General features: G+C 54.3%; 7 protein-coding genes across 8 annotated transcripts; 5 read left to right on the forward strand and 2 right to left on the reverse strand.

The window, feature by feature from the left end:
• Positions 1-62: 62 nt before the first annotated feature.
• CKM354_000308900 (uncharacterized protein) lies at positions 63-1349 on the forward strand (the record flags this gene model as incomplete). 2 transcript variants are annotated; one of them, XM_044798268.1, is made up of 2 exons in its annotated part: positions 63-181; positions 239-1349. In XM_044798268.1, the coding sequence occupies 2 exons, from the start codon at positions 63-65 to the stop codon at positions 1347-1349; spliced, it is 1230 nt and encodes a 409-aa protein (XP_044654203.1). The 2 variants fall into 2 exon arrangements, with proteins under 2 accessions (XP_044654203.1, XP_044654204.1); XM_044798269.1 differs by lacking the exon at positions 63-181 and having other exon boundaries at positions 240-1349.
• Positions 1350-3000: 1651 nt separating this feature from the next.
• CKM354_000309000 (uncharacterized protein) lies at positions 3001-4502 on the forward strand (the record flags this gene model as incomplete). The annotated part of the gene is made up of 5 exons (XM_044798270.1): positions 3001-3162; positions 3248-3492; positions 3545-3622; positions 3729-4131; positions 4191-4502. 5 exons carry the CDS (start codon positions 3001-3003, stop codon positions 4500-4502), a joined length of 1200 nt encoding a protein of 399 aa, XP_044654205.1.
• Positions 4503-5182: 680 nt separating this feature from the next.
• On the forward strand, positions 5183-7904 carry CKM354_000309100 (uncharacterized protein; the record flags this gene model as incomplete). Its single annotated transcript, XM_044798271.1, has 3 exons — positions 5183-5555; positions 5688-7026; positions 7091-7904. 3 exons carry the CDS (start codon positions 5183-5185, stop codon positions 7902-7904), a joined length of 2526 nt encoding a protein of 841 aa, XP_044654206.1.
• Positions 7905-7998: 94 nt separating this feature from the next.
• CKM354_000309200 (uncharacterized protein) lies at positions 7999-8730 on the reverse strand (the record flags this gene model as incomplete). Its single annotated transcript, XM_044798272.1, has 1 exon — positions 7999-8730. One exon carries the CDS (start codon positions 8728-8730, stop codon positions 7999-8001), a length of 732 nt encoding a protein of 243 aa, XP_044654207.1.
• Positions 8731-9022: 292 nt separating this feature from the next.
• CKM354_000309300 (uncharacterized protein) lies at positions 9023-9537 on the forward strand (the record flags this gene model as incomplete). Its single annotated transcript, XM_044798273.1, has 2 exons — positions 9023-9122; positions 9185-9537. 2 exons carry the CDS (start codon positions 9023-9025, stop codon positions 9535-9537), a joined length of 453 nt encoding a protein of 150 aa, XP_044654208.1.
• Positions 9538-10221: 684 nt separating this feature from the next.
• Positions 10222-12143, forward strand: CKM354_000309400 (uncharacterized protein; the record flags this gene model as incomplete). The annotated part of the gene is made up of 2 exons (XM_044798274.1): positions 10222-12058; positions 12115-12143. 2 exons carry the CDS (start codon positions 10222-10224, stop codon positions 12141-12143), a joined length of 1866 nt encoding a protein of 621 aa, XP_044654209.1.
• Positions 12144-12532: 389 nt separating this feature from the next.
• Positions 12533-14374, reverse strand: CKM354_000309500 (amidophosphoribosyltransferase; the record flags this gene model as incomplete). The annotated part of the gene is made up of 2 exons (XM_044798275.1): positions 12533-14244; positions 14299-14374. The coding sequence occupies 2 exons, from the start codon at positions 14372-14374 to the stop codon at positions 12533-12535; spliced, it is 1788 nt and encodes a 595-aa protein (XP_044654210.1).
• Between the last annotated feature and the right edge of the window lie 454 nt (positions 14375-14828).

Consider the following 14828-nt stretch of genomic DNA (forward strand, 5'->3'; position numbering starts at 1 on the left):
TTCACCCTGCGAACGATGTCGATGTCGGAGAAACGATAGCCTGAGACCAATACAGGATCACAATGGCCCGTCACCTCAAATATTACGTAAGCGACACCTCAGGCTTGGCATATTTGGGGCCTCGGCCCTCTCGGTCCATTGGACTTTGCGTCGGCATCATCAGCAACGAACATTGCTACATGTATGCTCAGCCCGCTACCATGAAATGATTCACAGATATACTGCTGCATCGAACCAGAATGCCGCGAGGTCGCGGTGGGCGCCCGACCAGGAGCGAGCCCTTGCCACACCATCCGGGCAACACTTATCTACCTTTCGCCAAGCTCATTGACCTCGAGAAGATTGACAACAACACTTATCGGAGCATTGCCCCTGCCTTCGCTCCAGGAGGGCCAGTTGGCGTCGGCAGGTCCTATGGAGCTCACGTATTCATGCAAGCAGCTTGGGCTGCTGCTCAGACGGTCGAGCCTGGTTTCCTCGTTCACAATGTCTCCGGGAACTTCATTCTGGCTGGAGAATTGAACGTCCCATTTGTTTACAAAGTTCATACGATACGAAACGGGAGGAGCTATTGCACTAGGATTGTCAACGTCACCCAAAGTCAGGGCAAAGGGATATGCTTCACATGCATAGTGTCCTTCAAGACGCCCGAACATGTGCAAGTTGAATCTCAAGAGCAGGTTGATCTCTGGCAAACGTATAAAACAGTACTAAAGGATAAAAGACCATCAGACTTTCCCGAAGTTCCTTCAATGGATCTCCCGTTCTATTGGAAGCGACGAGAGGAGACCGGGTACAACGACAAATTTCCTGGTCTTGAATGTCGCAAAGTCGACATGTCTGCGTTCAACAAAGATAAACATCCCCTCGACCGGAGGCAACTAATTTTCTACCGCACGATAGGCGATATGCCGAGCGATGAGAATATGCACCTCTGCGCACATCTCTTCGCGTCAGATCGGAATAGTCTTTACATCGTTGCTAACCATTTCGGGCTGGGCGACTACTTTACGAGCATGAGCAGTCTGGTGCACACTGTCATTATGCACAGCCCGCCACCTGCCACGCTCTTCGGGTCAAAGACGTCTCCAGGCCACCAAAGATCACCGCTTGATGACAAATCTGGACGCTGGTTTTGCATGGAATCTTGGGGTAGCAGGGTGTCTAGCGGCCGGGCAGTGTATAATTGTCGAATATGGAATAGCAAAGGCGAGCATATTGCCACGGCCATGCAGGATGGCCTGATACGATACGCTGCCAACCCGAAGCAGCCGACAGACGAGGAATTGAAGTTTCTGGCGGATAACACCAGGAAGTGGGAGGGGAGAGGCAGAGAACAGAAGCTCTAGGACGCCAGATGCTCATATTGTGCATTTTGTTATACATGATGATGAACATAGACATATAAGGATGAACCAAGTTGATCTCATGATTTCGCAGCGTCGGCCAGTTCTGACGGTTGCATGGAACCTCCTGCTGTCCTGCTCAACGCTGCCATTAGATCGAAACCACCATATTGGCAGCACAATCTGATTTCATTTACTCGCCGCGGCGAATCTAGCGCGAGATGAGTGGTCCCCGTCACGTTCTGCGGCATGAATGAAGTATGGTCCAGGATCGACGGCCAAGGATGGGAGTACTGTAGTGGCATCGCTCCATCAAGTATGGTCCTGCCCATCCACGTGGGAATGCAAGGCACAAATTCTATCTAGACTGCCACGGCTGCATAGATAAAGAGCCTCAAGGATCATTGCTGATCTTGACCTCTGCAGCCAGAAGTGGAACAGGATCCCTTCTCGCTCTCTGATCGGCAGTCGCATGGCTTAAGGTTCTCCCCATGGTATGACCTGATGGAGCATGTGCATTGAGACAAGCAACTTGTGTACTACAGCTCTGATATCCTGTAGTTCGCAACATACTTCTGAAGTTTGTGGCATCCGTTCATACCTTTATCGCACTCACTACGTTAAAAACTGTCCATTAATGTGCTTCGACTGACTGCTTGCTGTTGGACATGGGCATTTTGCACGGCGAAAGATCCGGCAACCTCTGCATGAGAGCTACCTTAGCGTATCGAGGTACTCGTCGGTCGTCACATGAACCATTGCAACGGGTCCGCTCCATCAGCTGCTTGGGATTTTGGAAGCGTCCATGTCGTATACCTCGCGAAGCTCAAATGCCCTGCTTGGCGGTGGTTAGTGCTACAAAGTACAAGTAGTGATTGCAAACGCCGCATTTGCCGCATGCTGCACAAACGGACGCAGGGCCTTCGTTGTCAGTAGAGCGCTTTCGCCGTAAGCCTCTGACGGATGGGCGCCCTGTTGCAGCTGGATGCAATACGACATGCATGCACATATGCATGTCGTAGAAGGCCGTCCCTTATGCTTGCCGTTTTGGACATATGCCGACACTGTTTGGCAGAGGCGTGCTGGGCACGGCTAGAGCCAAATTCGGTGCTGGATTTGCTGGTAAGCTTTTGGTCTTCCCCGTCTTGCCCAGACGATCGACAACAGATCGTCTCTGATCTAACCGAATCAAATCAGGCCACCGCAACGGCAGACGTAAGGTCTTGAACCACTTTGACTTCCTCGAGAGCGCCGAACAGAGCACAAGATCGATACGACTGAATCCAGCTTGGAATTGCGGCGTCGACAGCGCATGAATTTGATGCCTCTCATGGAAAGATACCGGAGCGTTAGCAAATGCTGCGGAATTTTGCAATTGCCCCAGAAATGACAGACGCCTCCAGGGTCGTCCAAGACGCCAATTCGCAATCCACATCATCTTGGTAATGCCATGCCTTTTCTTAGAGGCCAAGCTCATACATACTGCGCTTGCTTCTACCACCATCGTCAGATGCCAACACTTTCAGCCGACGGCAAATATTGCGCTCATATAAGTTCCGCGCACGTTCTGTGATGTCGTGTCGAATGTAGTCGTTGAGTTCTGGTTGCCCGAAACATCAAGTCTCTTCTTTGTTCTTCCGATACACGATCAAAAATGTTGCGGTCAGCAGTGTTTGCCCTGTCGGCGCTCGCGACCCTCGTGTCGAGCAAGCCACTGCCAGAATATGAGGAAGTTGTCCAGAAACTGAAGACACGTCAATCGACGGCTCCTCCTGGCGGCCAACAGGATGGCGACTTCACATTCTATCAAATGCCAGTGAGTGCGATTGCTTGAACTCGTTCCTCCTGTGGCGATCACATGGGTGTGCTCGTGCACTACATATGCTTATCATTTGATGTAGACAAAACTTTCTGGTATCTGCGATCTGTGCTTGGGTCCAGATGGTGCCTTGTGGGGTGTCCAGCAACTCATCAACCAGATCATGCGTCTCGACCCCGAAACCGGAGAAGTGGAAGAGTTCCCAATTCCCTTCTCACCAGGTATTGGCAACATCACAATTCCTGGTCTGAATGGCGCCTTCGGAGGCTTGATCCAAGATCGACTTGCCCTATCCTGTGCGATTCGTCCAGGTGCGGATGGTAAAATGTATGCTTGCCAGTCTGGCCTGATCGACGAACGACGCTTACTTGAAGCTCAGTTACAACACCAACGGCGCCCGAAACCAGCTCGTGCAGTTCGATCCAGCAACACGAGAGTTCAAGCTTTTCCAGGCACCGTAAGTTATCCCGCATCCATGGTCAGCGAACAAATGCCACTGTCTCTGTGGCCACCTTTGTGCCCATGTGACCGAGTCTCAAGTGCTGACCCATTCCGTTTGACAGAGTCAACCCGCTTGGCAACTTGTTCCCATTCAACGACATTTTTACCGATGACGGCGGAATGTGGATGACCCAAACCACTGCCAACCTTCTGCAGTATTTTGATTATGAGGCACAGGATTTCACCATCACGGTGCAGATCCCCACGCCGCTCGCGCTTCCTCTCGGTGTCTTCGTCACCTCTGATGGCGGTGTTTACGGCTGTGAAGTCCTTGGCAACAAGATTTTCGAATACAAGAGGGACACCGGCGAAGTTGTGGAATACAACGTCCCCGTCCCCCTCACAGCACCTGCTGTCAACCGTGCTGAGCGTGATGGGTTCATGTACTTCTCTGGTTTCGTCGGCAATAGCCTTGGTCGCATCAACCTGCAGACCAAGGAGATCGAGATTTTCCCCACCGGCGAGGTTCGTACAAACTTGCTTTCGTTCCAACTAACGGCCATTCATACTGACTTATGTGACAGCCTGCCGCTTTCGGTTCCGTGACTGCAGGTCCTTCAGCTGATGGCGATGTCTGGATGAGCTTCTTCACGACCACCAACGGCCTCTTCCGCTTCAACAGAGAGGAGGAGGGTACCGTCGAGCGCTTCCCGAGCCTTTTCACCTCGTCAAGAAGCCCGTTCAGGCTTGCGCAGCCATTGACCAACATTCCTATCCTCGGCCCAATCCTTGGCAACATCCCACCCTACCTCTCCATCTCCGTCGAGTATGGGCCTGGCGATGCTGTGTGGTTCGGATCTTTCACCAGAAATGCCGTCGGCAGGCTGCAATTGTGAGCAGTCCGCAGCTAGAGTGTCCTCGAGGCTGCCGGAATGGATGAAGATGGTCTTTGCGCAATGTACATCGAAGAGATGAATGTCTTGTCAGCTTCGCCCACCTGATGAAGATGTGTATATAACTGGGTTGCGTTGCAAGTCAACCTGCATATCATGATGTAATTAGCCACATGAAACGGCGCTGTTCAACATTCGGAGTTTCTGGCCTTGAGATTCTATTCTCATTGAACGCCCATCAAAGATGCGGCTTGCACGGGTAGTGAGGAGAATATTTCGATTATCGCGAGTGTTAAGAGGGAAATGGTGAAGTGGGCGAGAGTCGGAAATGACACCCGCACCTTCCCCAGGTCCATGTCGTCCCGCTCCGCTGTCTGGAAAGCACGCACGGCGGCACCTTGCCATCACAGCTTACGCAAAGAAGACCTGCCATTCATCATGTCGTCTTCAGAGCATCGCAGACTGCACAGTCGTCGAGCGGTAACGTGATAGAAACTCCACCTTGTGCTTGAGGAAGGTTCGAGCCACGCCAGAGCACGTGGGGTCTTGTCTGCGAGCCATTGGCACTACAGCATCGCGGTTGCCCTACCACAGCAACATGACAGGCCTCAGGCCAGCAAATACCATGGAAAGAGTCAATTCGTCTGTCTCAACGCCGCTACAATTCACTCAATATTGCAACAATGCCACAGCAAGAACATGTGCCCAAAGCTTACACCTTGCTGAGCTCGAGCGACACTTCATTACATCTACAGACGACCGACACTCCAACGCTAATCGACTTCACGTTCGAAGCTATCAAGCCAGGCCTCTTTCGAACAACTTTCACCTCTGAAACTCATCCTCCACCACCATTCCCAAGTGCCCGTAAGCCTATCACAGGCAATGGATCCTTCACAAGCACCACCATCGGCAGCAAATCAAGGACATTCGTCTCTGGCAATATCGCGGCCAGAGTGGACTGGGATGTGACTCCCATTGTTTCTGTCGGCTTCGCTGGGCAACAGCCTCTACACACTGATCTTCCATTCCGGTCGTACGTCCTCGATGGACCAGGTTAGTTCAGCACTCGACCTTCTCCCGCGACAACTTTTTTGTAGACCTTCCTGATCATCACTTTGAACATCCCTTTGAACACTCTGTATGAAACCCGCGAAATTGTAGGCTTATATCCTCTTCTACTTCTAGGAGCTGCACACTATTCACGTTACTTCCGCGGAAGTCTCCATGTTGGACTGGGCGAGAAAGCAGCGCCGATGGACCTATCTGCCCGGCACTTCTCCTTATCCGCGACTGACTGTTTTGGCTACGATGTGCATCGAACCGATCCAATGTACAAGCTGATCCCACTACTCTTCCGAGCAGGACCCGAGGGTGTCGTTGCAACTTTCTCCACTAGCCATTCGCGAGGCTACTACTCTGTGGGCTCAGAAATGGATGGCATGTGGGGTTTCTACAAGGTCCATAGACAGGACCATGGCGGTCTGGAGCTCTATACCATCATCGGCAAGACATTTGCTGAAGTTGTATCAATTTATGCGGAGCTTGTGGGCTTCCCGCTTCTGGTCCCACGATGGGCATTCGGATATCTTGGTGGCGGGATGAAGTACTCTATGCTGGACGAGCCTAGAGCATGCGATGCGTTGATGGAGTGGGCGGATACTGTGAAGAAGCATGATATTCCATGTTCAGGGTTCCAGATGAGCTCGGGCTACACAATGTCTGAGCAAGAGCCAAAGACGAGGAATGTCTTCACCTGGAATAGATATCGCTTTCCGGATCCAGAAGGATTTACGGCTGAGTTCAAAAGGCGTGGCATACGTCTGATTGCAAATATCAAACCATACATCTTGGGCACTCATCCCGAGTATCAGAGGCTAGTGGACGCGGGAGCTCTTTTCAAAGACCTCCGTACTGGTCACTCAGCGGTAGCTCGACTTTGGAGTGCAGGTGGTGGCGAGTCCGGTGAAGGTGGCCATATCGATTTCACCTCTAGAGCTGGATATAACTTTTGGTATGATGGCGTAAAGAGACTTCGCGCAGAAGGTATGGACTGTATGTGGAACGACAACAATGAATACGTTATCGCCGATGACAATTGGCAAATGGCACTCGACAATGAGCATGTGCAGGAGTGCACGGAAAAGCGAAAAGACATTGGTCTATGGGGTCGTGCGATGCAGACCGAATTGCATGGCAAAGCGTCGTACGAGGCGCTGCTGGAAGCCGTGCCGCACGAAAGACCGTTTGTGCTGAGCCGCAGTGGAACAGCCGGCACATTTCGCTATGCGTGCTCGACTTGGTCGGGTGACAACATCACATCCTGGGATGGCATGCGCGGCGCCAATGCCCTTTCGTTGAATGCGGGCCTGTGTCTGATGCAATGCTACGGCCATGATATCGGTGGGTTCGAGGGCCCTCAGCCCTCGCCGGAATTGCTGTTGCGCTGGGTCCAGCTTGGGTGTCACAGTCCCAGGTTTGCAATCAACTGCTTCAAGACTGGTGAGGACAATATGGTTGGCGATGTGTAAGTTGTGTCATGGTAAGGTCTGAACATCAGGAGAGCTGCTGACGATATTGGTGCTGATCAGCATCGAGCCTTGGATGTACCCGGAGATACTGCCTGAGGTCCGCAAGGCGATCAAACGACGCTACGAGATGATTCCCTACATGTACGGGCTCATGCTCAAAAGCCACCTGACAGCTGAGCCGCCCCAGCGCTGGGTCGGTTGGGGTTACGAACAGGATCCCGAAGTCTGGACCAGTCGAGTCTTGAAAGACGGCGAGCAACAGTACTGGTTGGGTGACAGTTTGCTCGTTGGTGGAGTAATCGAGCCAAACGTCAGTGAAGCGAAGATTTATACCCCGAAGCAAAACACTTCTGATCCCGGCTTCTTGAACCTCAATGCACCTTTCCAGTATCTCCGCGCTGGACAATGGCATACTATCGCTTCACCGTGGCGAGAAAGCATTCCATTGTTGGCTCGTATCGGTGGTGCCATACCTGTTGGTAAAGACAGACAAGTCGTGGCACCTGGAGATAAGGTCAACGAAGCAGACCTACCTGCCGATGACTGGCGAGGCGTGGAGATCTTTCCATCTCGCCAGGACTTGTCCGACGGTACAGTCTATACAAATGAGTGGTACGAAGACGACGGCATCTCACCTCCTCCCGCAAGATTGGCAAGGTTCTCCGTGAGCTATGCCACGAGGGCCAATGAAGTGACCGTTCGGTTCAAGCAAGATGTGGAGGCCTTTTCTCCGCCGTGGATCGAAAATGGTATCACGATCATTCTGCCCGTGGGAGACACAAGGGAGGTCGTGAGTGGAGACGATAGGGTCGTCGATAAGAGGTGGGAAGATGCTACTGGGAGACAGAGCTTCCATTTGGCCGACCGCAGGTAGGAGCGTATTGAACGTTGGTATCTGAAGAGATGACGATCGCGTATCGATGTATCTGATGACGTTCAACGACTCCACAGCGATGGCTTTGATCAGATCATGGATGGGAGGAGTCTGATGTTTCTCGCCTCTTGCCCAGCTGCCATTGCTGTATCGTTGCCCTTCCTCGTCGCTGCACCTGAGATGGGCGCTTAAAAGGAGCACCTCTGCCTTGTTGATGCCCTCTCTGAGCTGCGTGCCAGATCTGCAGCACCTTTTCGAGAATGCGCTCTGCCTCTGCTCTGACCTCGCAACCTTTTGCGGTCAGGACTCGCTTTTGGTCGTTGACGTAAAACATGCACAACGCCCCGCTGAGTCTCTCCGTTGACATTGGTGTGGCGCGTACGATATTGTTGCCCTCTAAGCGCTTCGACTTGGCCACAACCGCGTCGGACAATGGCCTCCCTTCACCGTCAAGGCCTCGCTGTGTCAGGGCATGCCGGAAGGCGCGTCGCAGTTTCTTCTGCACGGCATGCCGATAGGTAGGCTTCTTGTTAACGTCCATCGGGCAGCGGACGACCCAGCGGAAGTCTTGGGGATCATGAAGGGCAACTCTGCGCTGTATCTTGATGTACAAGGGATGAGAGGGATCCGTGGCGAAGGCGCGAGTCTGCGGGAAGGTGGTGCAGTTGAACGGCTGCGGGAAGGGCTCGTAGACGAAGTTGACCAGATGTGCGGGACCAGTGGAGTCTTTCTTGATAGAGCTGTAGCAGCGCCGTGAGGATCCCGCGAAAGTCGTTGGCGAAGCGCTGCAGAGCACTCTCGCAGCTGCGACTACATGATGGCGCATTGGGCTCTCGTTCCAGCGGCCAACGCAGGAGAGCTCGCTTTCTCCGCTTTGCTGCACCGCGTGTTGTGCTGTGCACGTGCATAAATAAGTCAATCACGTGTCAGTCACTTTTTGCGGATGCGTCACTCGGCGCTTGCGCTGCCCCTCGCCGACAAAGAGGGACACTCGCACATCTTTGTTCCCAGCGCCACACACCGACTTCTTTCACCACCACCAACACCTACTTCAGGCAACGAAGCCGCACTGCACGAATACATCAACGCCAAGCTAAGGGGGAAAGTGCAGCACCACCATGCCTAAGAACAAGGGAAAGGGAGGAAAGAACCGGCGTCGAGGAAAGAACGAGAACGACAATGAGAAGCGCGAGTTGACCTTCAAGGAGGAGGGCCAGGGTGAGTGCGCTGTCTGCGGCTGATACTGCTGTCATTTCGAGAGCATGCGCTGACTGTGACAGAATATGCCCAAGTCCTGAAGATGTTGGGCAACGGCCGACTCGAAGCCTACTGCTTCGACGGATCCAAGCGCCTGGCACACATTCGTGGCAAGCTGCGCAAAAAGGTCTGGATCAACCAAGGCGACATCATCCTCCTCTCTCTGCGTGACTACCAGGACGAAAAGGGAGACGTCATTCTCAAGTACTCGGCCGACGAGGCCCGTTCGTTGAAGGCGTACGGCGAGCTGCCAGACTCAGCGAAGATCAACGAGACCGACACCTACGGCGGAGAAGAGGAAGGCGGAATTGGTTTCGATTTCGGAGAAGATGATGACAGCGAGAGCGGCGACGACGTGGACATTGATGACATCTAGACGCTCCAGGAGAGCGCTGGAATGGGCTCAGCATGGCAGTCCTGCTGGTTTGCAGTAGCATATGCAACACCACAGAATACATGATGTAATGATCGTTCGACCAAGTACATGCACTTTCCCTTTTGTCCAACAGTGCCCAGCTGACGCTGGAGAATTGGCCGCGGACCCAGATCTGGGCAACAAAGTGCCTCCCAGAGATGGTGATTGTAGTTGGGACATCTTTCCTCCTGCGACAGTTCTGTAGTAAGCTGACTACGACTGCGGCTCTGCTATTTGCGTGCCCATGTCCCGGTGCCTGACTGTCAGCACTCGTCCTCTTCGCCGTAGTGAGCAATGCTTGTGTGAATGTCTTGGCGTTGGACCCGCCTCTACGTAACCTCGCCTGGAGGGCTGCGCAACGTCCACAGGCACCGGGCATTCTTCCCTGGAAGCAGCGCCTTTCTCTCATTCTCTCGTACACCGCTTGCGCACTGCTCTTCTCTCGTCGCGACCGGCCATTGGTGTTGTGTCAGTCCGCGCCGGTGGAGCCTTCGACGACTGGCCTTCTTCGGCTGCTTTGCTGGCACCGACATATATTGATTGGCGTTGGACCAGCAGGACCCACCGAAGTGGCCGACAGAACAGCAACGAAGCCGCTGGACACGCGAACAGAAGCGACCACATCCCTCGAACATCCGCGCCGCCATGCCTTCAATCCTGTCCGAAGAGGACAAGCAGACGGTCAAGCGCACAGTGCCCAAAGCGAGCAACAAGATTCATGCAGTCGCCGTTGCGAAGCTGTACGTCGCATACCCGAATCGCTCGCGATGGACATACACGGGACTGCAGGGCGCGGCTGTGCTGGCGAACGATCTGGTCGGTAACACTTTCTGGATCAAACTCGTCGACGTCTCTCCCGCAAACCGCGGTGTGATATGGGATCAAGAAATCTTCGACTCATGGAGCTACAACCAGGATCGCACCTTCTTCCACACCTTCGAGTTGGAGGACTGCCTGGCCGGGCTGAGCTTTGCCGATGAGAAGGAGGCGAAGCAGTTCAAGAAGAAGATGGATGAACGGGAGAAGAATGCACACAAAAACACCAGGAACAAGCCATTTGCGAGCGGCGCATCGCTGAATGGGGGAGCATATGCCGGTGGACAGCCCGTAGAACAGCAAGGTGGGCGAAAGAGTAAGCTAGGACTAGGAGGCCTGTTCGGGCACAAGAACCACTCGCAGCCGCAAGCTTCCACCCAGAGCATTATTCCACCGCGCGGCGTCCAGATTAACGACTCAGCGCACAACAGCCCTAACAGAAGCAGGGCGAATACCGCCCAATCGAGCGACATCGACTTGAGCGACCCTGCTGTGCAAGCCGTATTGGACGACTTGATGCAAATGGGTATCACCAGGGACCAGATTCACGAACATTCGGCATTTATTAAAAGCTATCTGGAGCAGAACAAAGCCACACAGGCTGCACAGGCTGAGAAACAGGAGCGCGCCGCCAGAGCACCTCCGCCGCCTCCTCCCGATGCTGCCAGGGTTAGCCCGCAGAATACTGGTAGTACAGGAAGAGGGCCTCCACCTGCGCCGCCGCCGTCCAGAAGAAAGGCCGGAGGTGGGCCCACTGTGCAAAGACCACCGTCACCTTCACCCAGTCCCCCAAGATCTGAGTCGCCCGCAAGAAGGACGTTCAAAGTGCCGCCACCTCTCGCTGATGCAGGATCCAAAGTCCATGCGCCTGTACTGCCTGGCCGTAACCGTGCTACAAGTCAGAGCAATCCAGGTCCGCCACCTCCTCCGCGACCGCCGAAAGAGCCTGCCGAGGACACACCTCCCTCGTCAGCACGTTTCGCAGTTCCGCCTCCTTTCGAAGGCAAGCGAGCCCCCGCTAATCCGGTTCCGCCCCCACCGCCGCGGTCGGCGAACGCTGTGCCTCCGCCCCCACCTCCTCGAGACAGCCAAGCTCCATCTGGAGTGCCTCCGCCGCCTCCGCCGCGAGACTCACCTGCTCGCAATTCCTTTGGCAATGACGTGCACGCGGTCCCCCCTCCGCCGCCTCCTCTTCCGCCTACCGCTAGCCGACCCGTCCCTGGGCCACCAGCTGCACCGCCGTTGCCACCCCCGAATGCAGCGAATGCACCACCCCCACCACCACCGTTACCACCTACTTCGAGTGCGGCGCCTCCTCCGCCTCCTCCTTTGCCGCCTACCTCGAATGCTGGACCGCCTGCGCCTCCGCCACCTCCTCCAATGCCAGGTCGTGCTCCTGGCGTGCCCGAAGACAGCGCCGCTGCGCTACCGAAAGTCGCAGCACCCGGGCGCGATGGTCTTCTTGCGGACATTCGTGGTGGTGCGAGGCTCAAGAAAGTATCAGACACCGAGAAGCGGGATCGGAGTGCTGCCATGGTTCCTGGATCTGAGGCTGCTGCTGCACCCGCAGCGAGCTCGACCGGTGGCGGTGACGCAGCGCAAGGAGGATTGGCTGGTGCACTTGCATCAGCTTTGGCGGCTCGAAAGAGCAAAGTCAGTCATTCTGGTATGTTCAGCCATCTTGCCGGACTACTTTTAGGCGCTTTACTAACATCCTCGCAGATGACGAGAAAGATGACGACGATTGGTAGTTGTATGTATCAGCATGTCTTGACTGCCTCGGTGCTCAAGACGCTGCATTATGAACGGAGAGAAGACGCGGACAGAGACAGTGCCGTACCTGTAAATAGCCATGAAAGAACGAAATTTCACCTGCTCCATCCAGACCATATTCTATAAGGTGAAACATAATCAATGAGCCACGGTAGCAGTGCATGCCATTTTTCTGCTTTCTATACACGCCCCTGCGAGGCTGATGACAAGCTCTGCTACGGACGCCCTCCGAACCGAATGGCATCGATATATGACCAGCGTGAGCGACCCTCTCATCCTTTCAACCTGGAGCGCCTGGTAATACCAGAAAGACCACCCACCAATTTGTCTATCCTTGCGTTGCGTCATGTACATCATAAGATACCCATCACAACTGCCCATCGTGATCGGCCAAATTGTGCATCGCCATATCCTGGCTGTCGCGCGGCTTATCGCCATTCGCTCCATTCAGCGTCGGCCTGGTCCCAGCAAAACTATTGCCTCGCGAGATTCGGTCGACACGCTCTTTCTTTGGCACGCGTCCTTCACCATCCGAGCCAGAATCTCGAGCCACGACTTCGCCGGTCTCAGCGACTGCAACGCCGTTGACCGCCATGCGGACTTGCTCGGGTTCTGCTGTGCCCATGGACACAGCCTGCATGGCCTTCTCCATCACTTTCATCTTCTTCGTCTCGCCTCGGATGCGTTCCAGGTGCTCGAAGTAAGAGTCCTCGACAGGTGTGATATACTTGCCGCAGAAGACTCCGACCTCGAACTCCTGACCTGGACCTCGTGGGCTTTCCTGCGCGCAAGAAGCTTTGAGATCTTCGAGGTTTTGGTAGACCACGCCGTCGGCGCCAATGTGCTTTGCGATGTCGTCGACAGTACGCTGATGTGCCACGAGTTCTTCTTTGCTTGCCAAGTCAATGCCATAGATGTGCGAGTGAGTGATAGGAGGCGCGCAGCTGCTAAAATACACCTTGTTGGCGCCAGCCTCACGTGCCATGCGCACGATCTCTCGGGACGTAGTGCCTCGGACGATACTGTCGTCCACAAGGAGCACATTCTTGCCCTTGAACTCAATGGGAATAGCATTGAGCTTCGCTCGCACACCACGTTGTCTTGCGCGTTGTGAGGGCATGATGAATGTGCGGAAGATGTAGCGGTTCTTGATGAAGCCTTGGCAATAGGGCTTCTTGAGGTGTTTGCTGACGGCATAGGCTGAGACCAGTGCGGTCTCTGGAAGTGGAATGACGGCGTCAATACTCTTCAGCTCCTCCGGCGACAGCTGCTTCTGGATTGTTTCTGCCAAGCGGTATCCCATGAGTTGACGACTGCGGTATACAGAAATGCCATCAATGATGCTCTCCGGTCGTGCAAAATAGACGTATTCGAAAATGTCAGGAGCGTACGCAACCTGCGGACTGACCTGTCGGAAGACTGGCTTCTTGCCTTTCTCGATAATGACAGCTTGTCCGGGTAGTACGTCCTGGATGTTGGTGTAGCCATTCTGGTCGAGAGCGACCGACTCGGAGGCCATCATATAGTCCATCCCGCCTTCAACATCCTCGGACTGTCGCTCACCAATGACCATGGGACGGATACCGTATGCATCGCGGAAGCCGATCAAACCAAAGCCAGTCAACATGGCAGTGCATGCCCAGCCACCTTTACATCTCTTGTACATGCGCTCCAGGGCGCTGAAGCAATCCTCTGAGTTGATTCTGGCCTTTCCAGTCTCGTTGAGCTCGTCTGCAAAGACGTTCAGCATAAGCTCACTGTCCGACTCGGTGTTGATGTGTCTGTGTGCCACTTGATCGAGATACTCTTTCAGCTCCGGCGCATTGATGAGGTTGCCGTTGTGGGTGAAGCAGATGCCATATGGCGAGTTGACGTAGAAGGGTTGTGCTTCGGAGTTGGCACTGCTGCCGGCGGTTGGGTATCGCAGATGAGCCAAGCCCATGTAGCCTGGCAAGTCCACCACTCTTCGACCTTCCTGAAACACTTTTGAGGCCAGACCATTGCCCTTGCACTGATACATCTTGCCACCTTTTGAGCAGGTCGCAATACCGCAAGCATCTTGACCTCGGTGCTGTAGATCTGTCGAAGGTGTTAGGTCCAACTCGGAGTCTCAAGGACACAGCCTCCACCTACAGTATAGAGCTTGGTGCAACTCAGGCGCAGCATCAGCGCTCTGGCTGGCGAGGATGACAGCGAGAATGCCGCACATCTTGATTTATAGCGGGGTTCGTAGGTTGTAGTGGAAAAGAAGCTGTAAAGCCGAACGATTAGCAGATGCTACGATCAGGCCTGCAGAAAGTGAGGTGGGCGGGTCGCTGTCTATCAGTAATGGTGTTTCATGCCATAGCGGCTCAGTCTAACATCTATATGGAAACCATAGTTCATCATGGAATCGGGGGAGAGAAATGCGATGCGCGACATACTTGACCTATGCGGGGGTCCCTATTGCTCGCTATGGGGGGATGCGGGTCGGCGGCGGCGGCGAGGACGGCGGGGCGGTGATGAGCTGCGCGCAGGCGTCTAGGTGGAGGAGTGCATCGCAGCAGAAGCGCTCGCGCCGGGGGATTGCGTGACGGGCAGCGTGAGGATACATTGTTCTCGAGGGTAAGATCGCGAGCATGACGGAAACTTTTCAAAAAGCCTTGCCATGTCCCACGGCTCAA

This window comes from Cercospora kikuchii, assembly GCF_019650295.1.
Source record: "Cercospora kikuchii DNA, contig_00002, whole genome shotgun sequence".
NCBI classification, from domain to species: Eukaryota; Fungi; Ascomycota; class Dothideomycetes; order Mycosphaerellales; family Mycosphaerellaceae; genus Cercospora; species Cercospora kikuchii.